Source organism: Poecilia reticulata, linkage group LG23 (assembly GCF_000633615.1).
Source record: "Poecilia reticulata strain Guanapo linkage group LG23, Guppy_female_1.0+MT, whole genome shotgun sequence".
Classification (NCBI taxonomy): Eukaryota; Metazoa; Chordata; class Actinopteri; order Cyprinodontiformes; family Poeciliidae; genus Poecilia; species Poecilia reticulata.
This window is the reverse complement of record NC_024353.1, coordinates 17,018,657-17,034,887: the sequence shown is the minus strand read 5'-3', so window position 1 is coordinate 17,034,887 and position 16,231 is coordinate 17,018,657. Positions and strand designations below refer to the sequence as shown.

General features: G+C 39.7%; 1 protein-coding gene across 2 annotated transcripts in view; it reads left to right on the top strand.

Annotated features, from left to right (window-relative positions):
- Positions 1-16,231, top strand: part of chst11 (carbohydrate (chondroitin 4) sulfotransferase 11) — a 74,298-nt gene that overhangs the window by 33,233 nt on the left and 24,834 nt on the right. For both annotated transcript variants that reach the window (XM_008401508.2, XM_008401507.2), the window contains exon 2: positions 15,895-15,980. In XM_008401508.2, the coding sequence (XP_008399730.1) occupies positions 15,895-15,980 (86 nt within the window). The remainder of the gene's footprint in view (positions 1-15,894; positions 15,981-16,231) is intronic.

Genomic DNA, 16,231 nt, shown 5'->3' with positions numbered 1-16,231 from the left:
GGTTATTTATAATCTTGATTCTCCAAAGGATTCTCTTTTTTTCAGATAGCATAAAAATGCTATCTGAAAAAAAGAGAATCCTTTGGAGAATGAAGAGAATTGTATTGTCACAAGAGAATTGTATTGACAAATTTTTATTAGTCAATACAATTCTCTTGTGACATATTTACGTGGGTATCAGATGGTTATAGATAGCTTAACATTTACATGAACTTTACAGGCTCCAGATCAGTTTACCATTTTGCATATTTAGACCCCCATCTGGAAACTACACACTGCTACTTTGTACATTTCTACCTTCAACCTGTATGTTTAAAGAAATCCCTTTGCCTCCATATACTTAAACCAACAGCATATCAGCTCGATTGCCATTCTATGTTCATGAAATATGGAGACAAAAGTCTCAGAAATGCTTAATTAAATATTACATATTATGTCATATTGAAGTATTTACAAAAAATTTTGATCTGCACCTACCAAACGGACAGTGTAGCACGCAGCACATTTTTGGTTTTTGGGGAGTTTCTACTAAGTATTCTGAATACGTATTCGTTTTTTTTTGTTTTTGTTTTTATTTCTTTACCAATCAAAATTCTTTAAAGAATGCTTCAAGGTAACAAGTCAATCAATGATGATTGTTTATGAATCATTGACAAAAATAAATGGCCAACCAGACTGACAAACTATATTTATATCTCCAAGATTTTTTTTTAATGACAGTTTAAAATACAAGGTCAGAAGAGAAGGTCAAAATAAAAGACGAGATCATTTTAAAACAGGTCTGTAATGTAACTGTTCAGTTTTAGCAAACACTGATATAAATCTAATTGTATTCATATTTCCTAGGAAGAGTATTATCTAGTATCTCACATATTAAAAGTTTATTTCAATTTCATTAACAGTTTGGAGTCATTTTATTCAAAATAGGGCAAATTATGCTAATAGATTTTTTCTTTGCTCTGACTGCATTAGCACTGAAGCTAAAAGGAATCAAATTAATAATATACATTCAATTTTGTTTTCTCACACAAATGCACCGTATTTGTAAAACCACAGCCGGGAAGGAATTATGGATTTCCACTACATGATTCTATGAAAAAATAACATTCATTCAGAATTTCCATAGCAACGTCAAGGTGATTTGCTCTAAGCCGATTAGTTCATTAAGGAAAAATTGGATGTCAGCATGTTCTGTGTGTATGTGTGTGTGTGTGTGTGCGTGTGTGTGGGGGTGGGTGTGTGCGCGTGTGTGTGTGTGTTTTGTCTGAGTTTAACCTTTCTCTCGTGTCTGTCAACAGACAAAGCTGCCTAATGAAGCTGCTGTGCTGAAGTCAGAACTCATCGACCCATTTACATAGATGATTATTTAATTATGCTGAAATCAATGTGTCTAATGAGCCACATTGAGATGGAAGAGGTCAGATGTCACCGATCAGTTTGACTCAAGAACATAAGCAGACAGAGACCAAAGCCACGGGACACTGAGCTCTTTTGACGCCTGCCTTGAGTTTTTGTTGAGAACATGATCCGTTTGCTTTATTATGGTCTGCATTTTTCTTGGTATCTAAATCAAACAAGAGATTCATAAATACTTCACAACAAAAGGGAGACAAAAATGTAATATTTCCTAAGAAGCAAATTATTCAACAAATGATCTCTTTTTCCCATGGAATAATTTATTATAGATGATGAATATTTGCTCAGTTAATCATTACTTGAGTATTTGTTTCACCTCTAAATAGCTTAGTTATAGTAAAGTAAGAGATTTTTGAAAGAACTGTTTACAGATTAAACTTTGTGCATTTTACCTAATCATCATACTTTCTGCACCTTATTCTGTAACTGAGAATTTTAATAGAGAGGAGCAGAGCGGCTTAAATGAAAATAATATGTAAATTTTTTACTGCGGTAAACCTGCAGGTGTTCGCTCTGCAGCGTTGGCAAACCCGTCGCTGTTGGCTGAGTCTGTTTCCACCGGTGGGATTCTGTCTTCTGCATGGCAGATAAACGTTGTTACACAAAGTGACATACGTACCTGTCTCTGAAAAGCTCAAACAGCTTCATATACTTGTTGATCTCTGAAGGTCTGCTGCACAGTGGAATTATTTCTCAATAATCAATGTCAACCCAAGAAAAGTCTAATTTATCCATACAGCAGCATTGCTTTAAAATAATAAAAAAGGTTTTCTGATTAAATCAAAACAGTGACATTTCTGGGTTGTGTGTGCATCTCTTGGCAGCGGCTTTGTGTTTCTCACACTGCATATGGTTCTTAACACTATTTGTATAGTTATTTATTATAATTTTTATTAATATACAAAATTAACACATTTTATGGGTTGACAACAGAAGGCAGCCAGTGGCAAAGACAAACGGATTCCAGCCAACCGGCAGAAGATTTACAAGATAGACAAAAGAAGACTAGTTAACCAGCCGCCAAGGGAATATTAGCAGCTAGTTAGCGGTACGTCTGTGTGTGACTAAAACTTAGACCTGACAGAAAAAAAACCCTACATAAATCATATGAGATTGAACATTCCTGCCATGACAAAATTTAGGACCCATAATTAGCATACTCAATTCAAACTTTAATGAAATGAAGACATTTTAAGGTCTTAATTTACACAGCTACATAGACATATGAACAAGTTGATGCATAGACATCCTGATTGCAGAAGAACAAGGGAACAGAGACAACAAAACTATCAGTACATCAAAAAGACAAACAGACCATCACATAAAAGCTTAAGAACAGGAGATTAAAAACAAAGTTAAAATTTCAACTTTTGAGCCAAATAAAAGCCAGTTTTAAAAAAAGACAGATTTGTCTTGTTTTTAAACTCTTTAAAGTGATGCAGTCTGCTGTGTCCCTCAGGGGTTATCAGGTCATTAATGGTGGAACTGTAGATGAATTCAGTGGCCATTTGCTGCCTAAAGTACAGAACGCTAAAGTCTTACATGTCTGATCTTTGTCACAGTCAGCGTTTTTTAAAGTGAACTTCTACTGTACAAAACCACAACAGATTTCATCATGTTTTAATGTATTAAACAAAAGTGACACCCCAAAGGAATCACTGAGTGTGAGGAAATAAGTTTCAGTTAATTTTCTGGAGATCTCTTTGATTCAGGCTGTTGGCAGCAAAAGCTTCCCTCCCTGGCCTGCAGCAGCCGCCGCATCGCTCCACCTGGGTCTCATTCCTCTTCTGCTTTCTCTGGTGAGCTTTTAGCAGCGCTGGCTCCTTCTGCTCAGCTTGGAGCGATTACTCATCTCCTCAACAATCACTTCACGTCCCTTCTTCCTCTGCTGGAGCCTGACTCATCTGTCTTTACGTCGCGCTTCTTTGCCTTCACGCAGGACAACACAACACTTCACCTGTTTTCAACAATTATGGCACCCCTGTGGTTTCTAGTTACCACAATAGATGAGTGATGATTTCCTTTCTTTTTTTTATGAATGACACATACCTAAGGTCCAAATTTCTTTTCAACCAGGCGGAGTTGGAAGAGCCAAGATGGTTTTCTAGGTGACCCACAAAACAAATGATGGCCGTGGATGTTTGATCTACAGTTAAAAAGCTGCTGCTGCAGCAATGTCACCTCTGCTTTGATGAAATAATTGCAAACTTGGAGGAAAAATGATAATTTATGACAATGACTATCTGATTGTCCTGTAATTCAATGAGAACGACAATACTCCGGTGCTGTGTGTTTGTGTGTGTTTTAATTTTGTGCAGCATAAACTCACCTGGATGTTTTTCTGTGGTTAATGCTGTTTGTACAGTAGCGAAGTTTGGACTTAACGTTTTAATAAAGCCAACAAACCTTTTGTCATCACCTTTATTAAAGACACAAATACATCCACACAGAAAATGTTGAATTAAAACAATTGTTACTGCAGCAACATTTTTTAAAGGAATAGGGTTGTTTTTCATAAATAAATAAAAAATGGAAGAAACTACAATGTGACAATATTATTCATTGGATGAATTAAATCAGTGTTTCTCAACCCTGGTCCTCAATGCCCCTGCTCTGCATGTTTTAGATGTGCCTCTATTCCAGAACAGCTGATTCAAATGATTGCATGACCATCAAGTGGTGCAGAAGGCTGTTAATCACCCAGAGATACAATTCAGGTGTGTGGAGGAAGGGAAATACCTAAGACATGCAGGACAGGGGGGTGCTGAGGACCAGGGTTGAGAAAAACTGAATTAAATTAAGTTTTAGGCAATTCAAGAAGTATTCAGAAAAAAACAATAAAGTTTTTCTGTATGAGGAAACAATCGATCAGGTAACACTTATACATCTACATATACTTTCAGAATTTACCTTTGATTTAATTGTGCAGCTAGTTAGAAAACATATTTTTATGTTTGTGGTCTGTGCTGTGCAGTAGCTCTGTGGTCTTAGTTTGAGTTTTCTTTATTACAGTTCTGCTAACACATCTCTGTTATTAGACAGTTACCCTCTCTGGCTTTGGATGCTGTGCAGCTGGAAGGATTTTCAGTCTTATGTTTTTACAATTGACAGATATGATACGTAACCAGTGGCAATGTTTGCCCACCATAAAGTGTTTTATTTTGTTTTATTGACAACCAGGAGCATCCTATTAACATCTTTAAACCTCAAATAATAGCTGAACTCTGACCCCAGAGGAACTGGAAAAGGAGGCTTCATGGATGCAGAGTGGGGCCAGAGACCAGCGAGAAGGATGAAGTTTTATTAGCACATTAATTGACCAAGCAGCTACAAAGCAGACCTTACAGATGTCATTGGTGTTCTGGTTCAGTGATGGATTAAACTTAATAACTACCGATTACATCAACTGTCATTTCTTATTGAGCTTATGAAAGAGGGTTTGACTAATGGATTTTAAAGAGAACTTATTTGACGTCACGTCTCCATTATTGGCACGTATCCTGTCGTCTTAAGGTATTAAAAAAAAAAAAAAACTCATGAATTTCTCAGCAGCTCTTGTTTTTCTGACATGCATAAAACATCTGAAGCTGGAGAGATGCTCTCCAGCTTCAGATGTTTTATGCATTTCCCCCCGGAGTCCAGATGAAAGACACCAGGGGAGCCGGGGATCAGGCTGTGCTGTACCCTGTTGAGATGCTCTAATTGTTGCTGTCTGTTGTTGTCTGATGACTTTGTCTCCCCGCCCGCCTGCTGGTCAGTGATGTTCTCAGACCATATCTCAGCTTGTCAGTTTGCCGTCAGGTCTCAGGGATCACAAGCCTCCAACACATCCCGGAATCCCTTTCTTCTTTACTTAGCTCGTGTTTTCTTGGATTTTCTTGCAGGTTGGAGGTGTTGGGTGTGATTCCCGTTGGGCGTTTGTGTGGAAGTTCAGAGAGTTCACCTGCTGTCTTTTCATCCATTTGTATCCTGGTGGTTTTGTGTGTGTTTGTCAAATGTTCATATATGTCAAAGAGCCTCGTGCATAAAGGGTTCACACACACAAAGCTGGAATAGATGCAGTTTTCTACTTTCTTGTCATAATTATGACAGGAAAACAATTATTAAACACGACACACATGAAGAACAAGGAATCTATACTTGTTCTTGTGTTTGCAAGAGAACACTGCCTTTTTTTCCCCTTCTCCTCAGAGGGTACATATGATGAGAAAAGAGTGTGTATTCTACTCTATATTCTAGCAATGCTATGTTCAGAGCTGTCACAGTTTTGGACTGTGTCCCATATGTTCCGGTGGAGTTTCCAACAACAGGGCCTTTTAGGCTACATTCCCAACAACCCCGTTTGGTTCTCTTTAATCCAACTCCAATTCGTTTGCCTAGAAAGTCCGGTTCATTTTGGGAGGTGTGATTGTGTAATGGAGCTCTGATGTGGACCAAAGAAGTAAACTCTCATCCATCTGAAACTTGGGTTTCAGTTTGATTGAAGTGAACTCTGGTGCATTCAAATGCATCTGTAAAGACCAAGTAGACCAGAGACCGCTACAAAAGCAGGAAGTGGACTGTAGGTGCAGGGAATTTTGAGTAAATACAACAAAAGCAAACGTATGAGCCTACCACACACGTTTCAAACTCGAGGCCCTGGGGTCAAATCTGGCCCGCCGCAGGTTTTTATGTGGCCCTCTAGATTCCAAATACAGCCCTCCAGTTTCTCCACAAATCCACAAAATTGACACAAAACAAACAGATCCCCACATTTTTTCTGATTTTACTGATTTTCTTTCTCAAAATTGTCCAAAAGCTATACTCTGTGACTGACACAATTGTTAAACAGTCACATTTAACATGGGTGCAAATATCATAAAAAATCATTTCTAACATTTCTAAATTAGCACCACAAAACCTGTGATTTTGATTATAAGAAAAACATTCACAAAATCCTGGATGGACTGATCAGTGTGAAAACATGTTCAATATTATTTTATTTTAAGAAACACTTGTGGAATGCTGAAACAGCTACTTATTTTATATTTTAGGAATTTAATAGGTTCTATCAATACAATCTGTCACAACCGGCCCTTTAAGAACATTCAGATTTTTGATATGGTCTGAGTTTGACCCACCAGGCCTGCCACTAGTTTAAGAATGGAAATTCACATCCCAAATCTTTGGAATCTGCAACTGTCTGACCTAACAGAACCATACTGCAGTTCATTCAAATGTTCCACTTCTCCACCCTCACCACCATCCACTTTTACTTTCGCAGTTTCTCTACTATTTTCACAGAGTTTCTATTTACCTCTCCTTCATGAAGTCGCCCTGCGAAGCGTTCACCTCTCAGTCTCCAGCCAAGTCTACCAACTTGGATTCCTCTCTGGTGATCAGGTGCAACTTTTTCACTCCAGTAAATATCTTGCAGTTGAGAGGAGCCTCCTGTGGGGTTTCCTGAGGGTCTCTGCAGGGGTTAGACTCCACATGTATTCAGACTGAACTGAAGGTAGTGAAGCTGTTTGATTTTATGCTCAGTAGAAGTAATGTTGTACTCCAGGCTTCCCGCTCAGAGTCCTTATGTTTGGAGAGTCTGGTTGGTGATTACTGCCCATCAGCATCAAAAGATACAATTATGTCCACTTAGTGTATTTTCCTGCAGTCAAACGATACACCATCATCTCTTGCAAATTCCTGACAGGAAATGCCTCAAACTGTGCTTAAGGTTTCTTTGTAACGCTTCATAAAACCCTCAGTGTCATTTCAGCTGTAAGTCTTGTGAAGTATGTTCATACCAGCTTTTCATATTCAGATTGTCCATTCTTCATGGCAAAATAAATCAGTTTCAAGAGTTGCAGCAGATTTTCAGTTGCATTTCTGTCTGGAAGAACATGCTGAGCTCCTTCACCCTCCCACTGTGTGGTGGGGGTTGAGGAATCACAGCCACCAACAAAAGATTCACCCAAACTTCAGCGTCCCCCTCACCCCACTCTAAAAACACTTCCTGTTGTCCAGTTTCATAGTTTACGCACAAAATATACCTTGAAATGCATTAATTCGCACAGTGAAAATTGTCTTCGTGCTGACGCAGAAGCTAACATCCCTGGTCTTCCTTATCTCACCTCTTGGGGTTTCAGCCAATCACTGTCATGGAAGCTCAGTGGAACTTCTGGATTGGCTGTTTTACAAATGTCAGACAGGAGTGTGTCGAGGTATTTCAAGATGGATTCTTTTTTAATAAATCCCCAAACAGGTGGATTTTTCACAAATAATTTGGAGTTCCAAAGAAAACTTCATGAATACTGAAGACAGGAATCCTCTGTATGTTTTTTATGCACTTAGTTTCTAGTTTAGTGACACTATATTTGTAACATTAATGGCACACAAAACTCAGTTTATTTATTTGTTGTATTGTATTGTGTTCATTATCTTTATGTTCACATCATTACAATTTTAACATGAGCAGTTTATAAATTTATTTAAAACAGTTTTTCACTGTCATCTATGTATTAATGCAGCTAGACAGATCTGTAATAAGGACCATCTTGGATTAATTAAGTAGGTATTTTTTTCTTACTGGCAGTAAAATAATCTTCATGGTTTATTTGATTATGCAGATCAATATGACAAAACTGTCTCTGATATTCTCTGATACTGTCAGGTTTTCTCTCCACCAGCAGACAGAGTTAAGTTAAAGTCTGCCTTAGTGAACTACCTGGTACTTTCTTCCTATATGAGCCTGAGGTTGGGGTTTTAATTGCCTGTGTGTTTTCCTCTTGTCTGTAATCATCATTAATGTGATTCAATCTGGTGCTTTAATTTGAAAGACCTGCATGGAGCCAATCATCACTCGAGAGTTGATTGGTTTAATAGCCAGCATTCGGGCTGAATAACTTTTCTCACAGAGCTTAGGTTAATGAAGTTGTGCCAACATCGCTAATCAGTGCATCTCTCTCTCCTCTGTTTGGCTTCCATTGTTCATTCATACCACAGTCATTTCTTTCCATGCAGGGCGACAGGGTAACACACACACAATGCAACAAAACCAGAGTGAATGTCAGAGTTTAGATCCGCACGGCCCAGTGTGTCGCGTTGCGTCGGTGTGTGTTGGGCTCTCTCCAGCTGAGAAGTAAAGATTAGCAACAAATTAATCCTCCTCCAGCGGCCCGTAATCCTCTGCTGATAGATGGTGGCAGATGTTGTGCATGGCTGCAGGCTTGTTCTGAGAGTTCAACAGAGTAGGTGTTGTATATGAGGCGCATGGAGCGAAATCACAGCCTGTGAAATTGCAACGCAGGGTAATAATCTGACGGAGCGTCCAGAGAGGACTGGTTGGCCGTTGTTTAGACAGGTTCCTTATTCCTGGTCAGAGTCCAAACATTAACCCTGACTGAGCTTTAACTCTGTAGTGGCGTTTTGCTGATCTTCAGTATGCTTTATAGTAATGAGTTCAAGATCTCTCACTTCATCACTAACTAAAGTAAATCCTTCTTAGCGATCTGCTGCCTTCTGCAAACGTTTAGAACACACAACACTCTAGCTGGTTCTTATTGACTGTTGGAAGTTGCAAATCCGTCATAGTCAAAGTCACTATGAAGTTGTAATTAGCTTAATCTTTTCCATGCTAGTGGGTAGCTTTGATTGCTTGGCTGATAGTGGCAGGTAAGATCAACTGTTTGACTTCTGAAACGTGTGTAGGGTTCCTCGTGTTGATTTTTAGTTGCATTTGGAATGGTTCTTGTTCCAGTCAGTTTTTCCATTTGGTGCAGAAGGTGTAGGCTCTATTTGTTGTCGGTCATAATCATGAAATGTCGTGGTTTCACTGAAAACCAGCTCTGTGTACACCACACTTCACACCTGCTTTTCAACCACTTTAACACAAGTTCAACCCTCATTTTGAATCAAAGCCATTAAGGCATGAGGAAAAAAATCAGCTGTGCTGATTGCCAAATTTATTATCTGGCACTACAGGACTTTGAAAAAGTGATTTTAACCTTTGGAATTCTAACGGTTAATTTTGGTCTGGGTTAGTTTTTACTTCCTTACCTGGAGGTTCCCCAGAATCCATCCAGAGCTGCAACTTAACCAAATTATCTTGTTTTAGCTTCCTTGCACTTCCTTGCACTTCCTTGCTAGTCTGACTTAAAATTCATTTCTAAGCATTGTTATTGATTAGTAAGAGTATTCATGGGAGGCACCTGTGCATCCTTAAGATGTTTAAATCGTAAACTTGAAGCTCATGAAGTCAGCTGCTCCCACAAGTTCATAAGTCTGGGCTAAAAGCCAAAGGGCAACAGGCTTTTTCAGTCAGAGCTCTGTGGCATATTGCCTCTTAATTGGCTTTATTCATTAGATTTATTGGCTTGTCTACACTGGTCCCTTTTATTAGTTTTGATATTCTGCTAGACTCATTATTGTTTTGCCATTACAACCTTTTGGTACAAATGATGAAAGAATATTTTTAAAAATCATTAGACTGGAAATCTTGACGTTCTTTAGGCTTAAAGAAGGCCATTAAATCTCTCACATGACACTAAATTATTATTTTTCGATCTCATAACCACTGAATTTTCATAAAGAATCATTCTTACAGCCAGCTTCAGCACCCTGCTTTTACTGAAACCATGAGCTCAGAAACGTTCCCTGGAAGTAAAAAAAGGGCATCTTTGTTATAGTTCACATCTTGTGTTTCTCTTCATAACACTTGTGGGTTCTGCATTATTTATTGTGCTGTTCTGGCTGCTGCACCAAATCCAAAATATGCACGGTAACAAGAAAGAGCTCAAGGGTTTCTATCTAAACTAAAAAGTCTGAAAGAAAACAAACCTGTCCTTGTACGTTTGCCAATATTTGAGTGTAATTATCCCGTAATTTATTAGTCCGCGTTCGCTTCATTGAAGCTTACTCAGGCAGTACCTGTCAGCACGAAAGAAATGAAAAAGTTTCCACTTTCCCATGACCTTAGCTGACTCTGAGCTGAGGAATCCAGTCAGTCCAAGCAGGTGAGAGGACGGTGAAGGCCAGATGTTGCCAGTCGCTTCTTATGGAAGAAACCTGGTGTTCCTGTTGACTGACTGGGCCTCCACACCCAACCCAACTCTACTGGCTGCTTTTCCATTTCATCCTACAGGTGCCTTCAGAGGGCGTCTAGAACGGACTCACTCTCTGTTAGTCAAAGGCAGCGGACGGACCTCAGACAGGATTATCAGGAAATATTCAGCTGTCTGCTTCACTGTCTGTGTCTATGATGTGTATAATTGAGGAAATGCCTGGAGGCATCAGAGCGGACCGCCGTACGGAGATAAGTCCTGTGCAGACAGATTGGATTTAAATCTTACCTCAGAGTGCGTGCGTGCGTGTGTGTGTGTGTGTGTGTGTGTGTGCGTGCTCGTGCATGGGTGTGTGTGTGTTAGGCAGATTATTCATGATGTGAGGAAAAGGCTGTTTTCTCTTCATTAGAGAAGGTGGACATATCGTAGAAACATGTCAGGCATTGAGCGCGGCCCATTTACCCAGGTCAGAGTAAACCATCATCCTCCAGAATAAAGTTGCTATAATGAAAGTGAAACAAGTTTTTCTGCATCTGTACTGAGCAATCTAACACCTCCTTCCCCCACCTGTTGCTGCACACTGCTGGTCAGACGGCTGCTACGCTTTTCTATGAAGTCTTGGCCATGAATCTTATTTAGATACCGTCCAGATGTCTTGACACGTCCAGGGTCGACCTGGCTGATGTCCTTCTCTAACAAGCTTAACGTGTCAGTGGAGCGAGTTTGTTGCTCAGCGAGGGGCTAATATGATGGGAGAATTGCAAATAATGTTCTTCATACTTGTTCAACCTGATATATTTCGGTTGTTGTTAGCACAGCAGATCGACGTTACCGCAGCTCGGGAACCCATCAGTGAATCCTCATCACGTCATTCAGTCGGTTTGCTCTGTCCACTGCTACTTAGTATGATGCACAAATGAGTGAGGGAATTGGAAGATATTCCACAACTGCATTAATTTGTGTGTGAACCATCGATTGGCAGCATAGACACTGCAGAGCAACGTGCTGAACTGCATCATTGAGGAGCAGTTTTGGCGATGAGGCTATCAATCACAGGCGTTTCTGTACAGCAGGATGTAGAGGCATTGGTTGCTGCTTCTATCTCTCCCTCATCTGTTGAAGGTCATAACTGTCTGTTCTGCCTCATTACACTAACAAGCACTCAGCTCAGTCCCCCAGCAGGGTCCAGAGTCCTGCCAACAGACAGATCAAGGTTCTCATGCAGGAGGTACCTAGTAAAATTGTGGTCAGCATCAACCTTGGCATAATCAGCTCTTTAATTCTCATGCAGTAATCCTTATAAATCTGCAGTGTCTTTCTCTCATCTGCACTGATGCTGCCCGTATTCTTTCCTGATGAGACGGAAATGTGACAGACAAAGATGTGGATCTTCACTGTGCTAATATTTGGTGCAGAGGCAGATCCAGATTTATGTTTGTGGTAAACAGATTTGTCACATCGTGATGATGCGTAGACAGATGAGCAAATGTGTGTTCCGATATTCTCATTGTTACCCAGCAGATGTGCAAATCTGCAGACTACCCCAGAACGCTCGCCACAAACACGAGCTAACATGGTTACAGAATGATCTGTGTCCAGTCATAGCCACTAAATCAGCCATGGATCATTAGCAGAAAATGAGAATATGGTCTCCTTAATGACCTGGAGGAAAACCTCTAAACACCCACATGCTCATTTTGAGTCTCTTTGTGGGTAGTTGACTTTTTTGTTTGTGATTGCTATGCATGTCCTTACTCCTGCTTTCTGTCCCATAGAGAGGCGGAGTGCTGTGGGTCAGGGTGAGTGCTTTATCGGAGCAGTTCAAGCATGTTGGCATCTGGTTCACAGTAGGCAGAGTGAAGAAGGAGATAGATGAGAATGATAGTCCATTGTGAATATGCTGTAGAACAGAGTAGTGCATCTATATTCCATCACCAGCGGTCATGGTCTTCACCATCATCTCTTCAGTGCTCTATCTGGGATTTCTCCCATTGAGTTTGATTTTTCCGGTAGAATCTTAACCTGGTCAATCAAGAAACAGATGGAGGAGTTAGGTGGACATGACTTTGATTTTCTTCACTGTTTTAGAATTGTAGTCTGCTGTTCAGTCCGTGTTGGTCACACTTCAAAATGTTGAACAAATAAAGTTGGAGGAGGTTTAATGCTTAATCCTATTTTTTCCCTTTGTAGGACAATAAAGGTTGTTTCTATTCTATTTAAGACATTTTAACGCTGCCGAAGACATCGATCAGCTCAACACTTCTCTTTTCACAGTGGGGTATGGTTGTTTATAGAGTAGCTGCCTTCATGGTGAAGCTGGCACATATGCATAAGGGTCTTAGTGATTGGGTAAAATCAGATCTAATTATTTCAAACTTCAGTCCATGCATTCAGCAGCTTGGTAGAAACTGGATGCATAGCTTTGCTAACATCCAGAAACGGGTGCATGACGCACCATGTCCTGAAGCTCAAATCATCTTAAGCATAAGGAATTCCCTTTACTTTAATGGTATTCATGAGTCCAGTAGAGCACCAGTTAGGGGGAAGGGGTGGAGGTGTTGAAATGTCTCATTCAGTTTACCCAGTCATGGGTAATTAAAGGCAGTTGATGGAACAATGTTTTCAGGGTCTTTGTTTCATTTCTCTGACTTGTCTTCATGTCACCTGATGTATTTTATACCGACATATCTCCTGTTACGATGTTGGACCTACATACAGTCATGTCCCCTTAGTTCTCTGCATGGTGTTTCTGTATTTCATCAAATTATTTCTGAAATCACAGATACATAAATTAACTTTTGTGTCTAAATATTGTCTTTTAAAATATATTTTTATTTAAATTATGGTTATAGTTTAAATGTAAAAACTGTATTTTATGGAAGTAACAACATCAGCCGGCCACTTCATAAATATTAAATAGTAATACGATATCGACAGGCATAGTAATACTCATCTTTTTCCCTACCAACAAGTCACTTTTTTCTGTGATGGGAATGAAAAACCAGGACAATTTAAAGCTCCACAGATGGTCCGGACTTATAAATGTGTATCATTTGTTAAATTCATCATCGGTTTTCCACACTTTCAAAGTCCTATTCATCCACAGCCATAAGCTAGACGAACATCCATCATTATTTAGTATTTCTCTTGCTTGTCAAGTCTGTGCTGTCCTTCATCATCTTTCCACAGAGTAATTTAAAGAAAGTGTGTTGGAATGGAAGTGTTGCGCTGGCTAATCCTGCTGATCAGCTGCCAGCAGCTGCTCTGCATAGAGTTGAATAAGGAGCTGAAATCCTGCCAAACAAACGCTGAACTGCAGCTTTGCCCTTGGCATATAGTCTGCTTGCTTTCATTATTCATCCCTGTAGCTCCAGGCGTCTTACCTGCAGTAATGGTTATTATTCATGGTGGTATGAAATGTCATAAGACACAAATTTGGGACAGTTTAGGAAATGTACGGCCTAAATTTTTCTATTTCTATGTTTGCTGTGAACCGGGCTGATCTCATGTTTGATTTGCTGATATTCCTTCGTTACACTGAAGCCGGCGGAGGCTGTTTGTGCTTGGCATCAGATCACATCGGTGTCTAAACTGGTAACCAACCTCAAAGGATAGCTTTTAGCTAAAACCCGAGCTGGAACTGCTCGGGTTCCAGCTCGGGTTTAAAGCTGGGTGAGTTGAAAGTTGAATATCGGACCTAGGAAATTCCTCATATGCTTTAAAGATTAGTATTCAAAAATAATAATGATAAGTTAAAACACATTTGATGAGGTGAGACATAAAAAAAAGATATGATCAATTAGGGGGAATGTTGATGCTCTTTTTAAATTTCTTTTCACAAATAGCTTAGCTTGGTAGAAACCAGCCTCTTGCTCTATGTCCAGAGGGCCCGGGGCCCCGGCTGTTGAGAAACAACTGATTGCTGGAGGCGTGGCCTCTGTATTGGATCTGATTTTACCCAGTCGTGCTAACATTTGGATGTGACATACATAATGTTCCAGCTCTGTAAAGCTTACAGTAATTGTGCTGTCAACACTGGGGATCAGGGCCACAAAATGTTTGTCAGCAATAAAATGTCTTATGTTCCTCTTTCTCTGATTTTATCTGCTCAGTATTTGGAAGCGTGGCCAAACACAGACTCAAAGGTTTTATCTACTTCCTCTGCTGCCATTGCCAAACTACAACCATAAGCAGACAACAATCCCAGCCAGAGCACTGGGGGGAGAGGAGAATGGAGCAGAATTGTGTGGGAAGGCAGAGGTCCAGCTACAAATACACCAAAGGTTTTATAAATCACAAACTGCTTCAAAAAGACTGACGTCAAATACAACCCAATCCAAGAGAAGTGGTGAAGCAGGCCTTCTCTTGGATTGGGTTTATTTGGTTTATTATAGAAAGCTATGAAGCAGAGGCCAGCTTAGATTTCCTAGTTGCTAATGGTTAACCTATTAGTATATTTTTACAGTGCATATCTAGTCAGTTGAAAGGTGTTGCCTCATTCTGGTAGCAGGACAAATAGTCAACACAATAGTTCACCTTTTACTTCAAAATAAGACTTAAAGCACCAATCTACAGAAACATTTCTGTGAAAAGTAAAATTGATTAGTTTCATATTACACCTGTGGATGGATTCAAAATGACAAAACAAGGCTGCTGTGTGTTTTTATTTTAACCTTTGAGACTCCATTCAGACAGATGAACTGGTTTCCTCTGTTACTCTGCTGATCACATCATGCACTGGAGTTCTTTGTAACGAAGCATTGTGCTGTAGAGTTCGTCTTGTGCCACCAATTAAAGAAAAGGTTGTCTATAAACTGGCTTTAGGTCTTTAGATTTGTTGGTCCAGGTGGTTCAGCTCCTGTCAGGTTCCAGCCCTCATTACCCTCTTAATGTCTCAAAGCTCTGAACACCTGGTGCCTCTGGGCAACCCAAGGAAGTTGCAAGAATATACAGTTCTAGAGAAAGGGTACCTGGTTGTTGTATGCATAATTTATCTCAAATAAATCCACGGCAGAAAATTTGTGTCTTTTCTTCTTAACATGGTTTTTTAATTGTTTTATTTTGTTAACTCAAAATAAAAAAAAAATTGAAGGTTCTGTGGTTGCCATGCACTATCTTTACATTCTAAAGAATACACAATCACTCTAAAACCTTTTTATTTTTTGCTTATTTTATCTTAGAAAGGAAGCTTCATATTTTAATATAGTTGTTAGGGTTGACCATAACCTCCATCACCACACAAAAATATTTCCCTGATATGATTTCAATCCAGTTTGCGTTCAGGTTCAGACAGCTTGAAGTTGGAAAAAAACAACTTAACAATTACAATATTATTGAAATCCTAGTGATCATAAATGTATATGACTGAATGAGATAATAGCAGCAGATAAGTTTTCCGTTTTCTGCCTCAGTCTTTGTTCTAAGTGTTTTCTGTTCTTTCCAGTCATGCAGAGGAATCCCTTTGTGGTGGACGGCTGCTGCCGGAAAGGGTCCCGCAACGCTCTGCAGGAGCTCTACAGCCCCTCACAGGTAGGAAGAACACACACACACACACACGCACACTCACACACGTTTGCATGACTATCTTTGTTGGGATTTTCTATTGACTTCCATTCATTTCTACAGCCTAAACCTTAACACCTTACATTAACCTTAACCCTATATAAAACACAATGTACAATTTCTTTCCTTCCTTCCTTCCTTCCTTCCTTCCTTCCTTCCTTCCTTCCTTCCTTCCTTCCTTCCTTCCTTCCTTCCTTCCTTCCTTCCTTCCTTCCTTC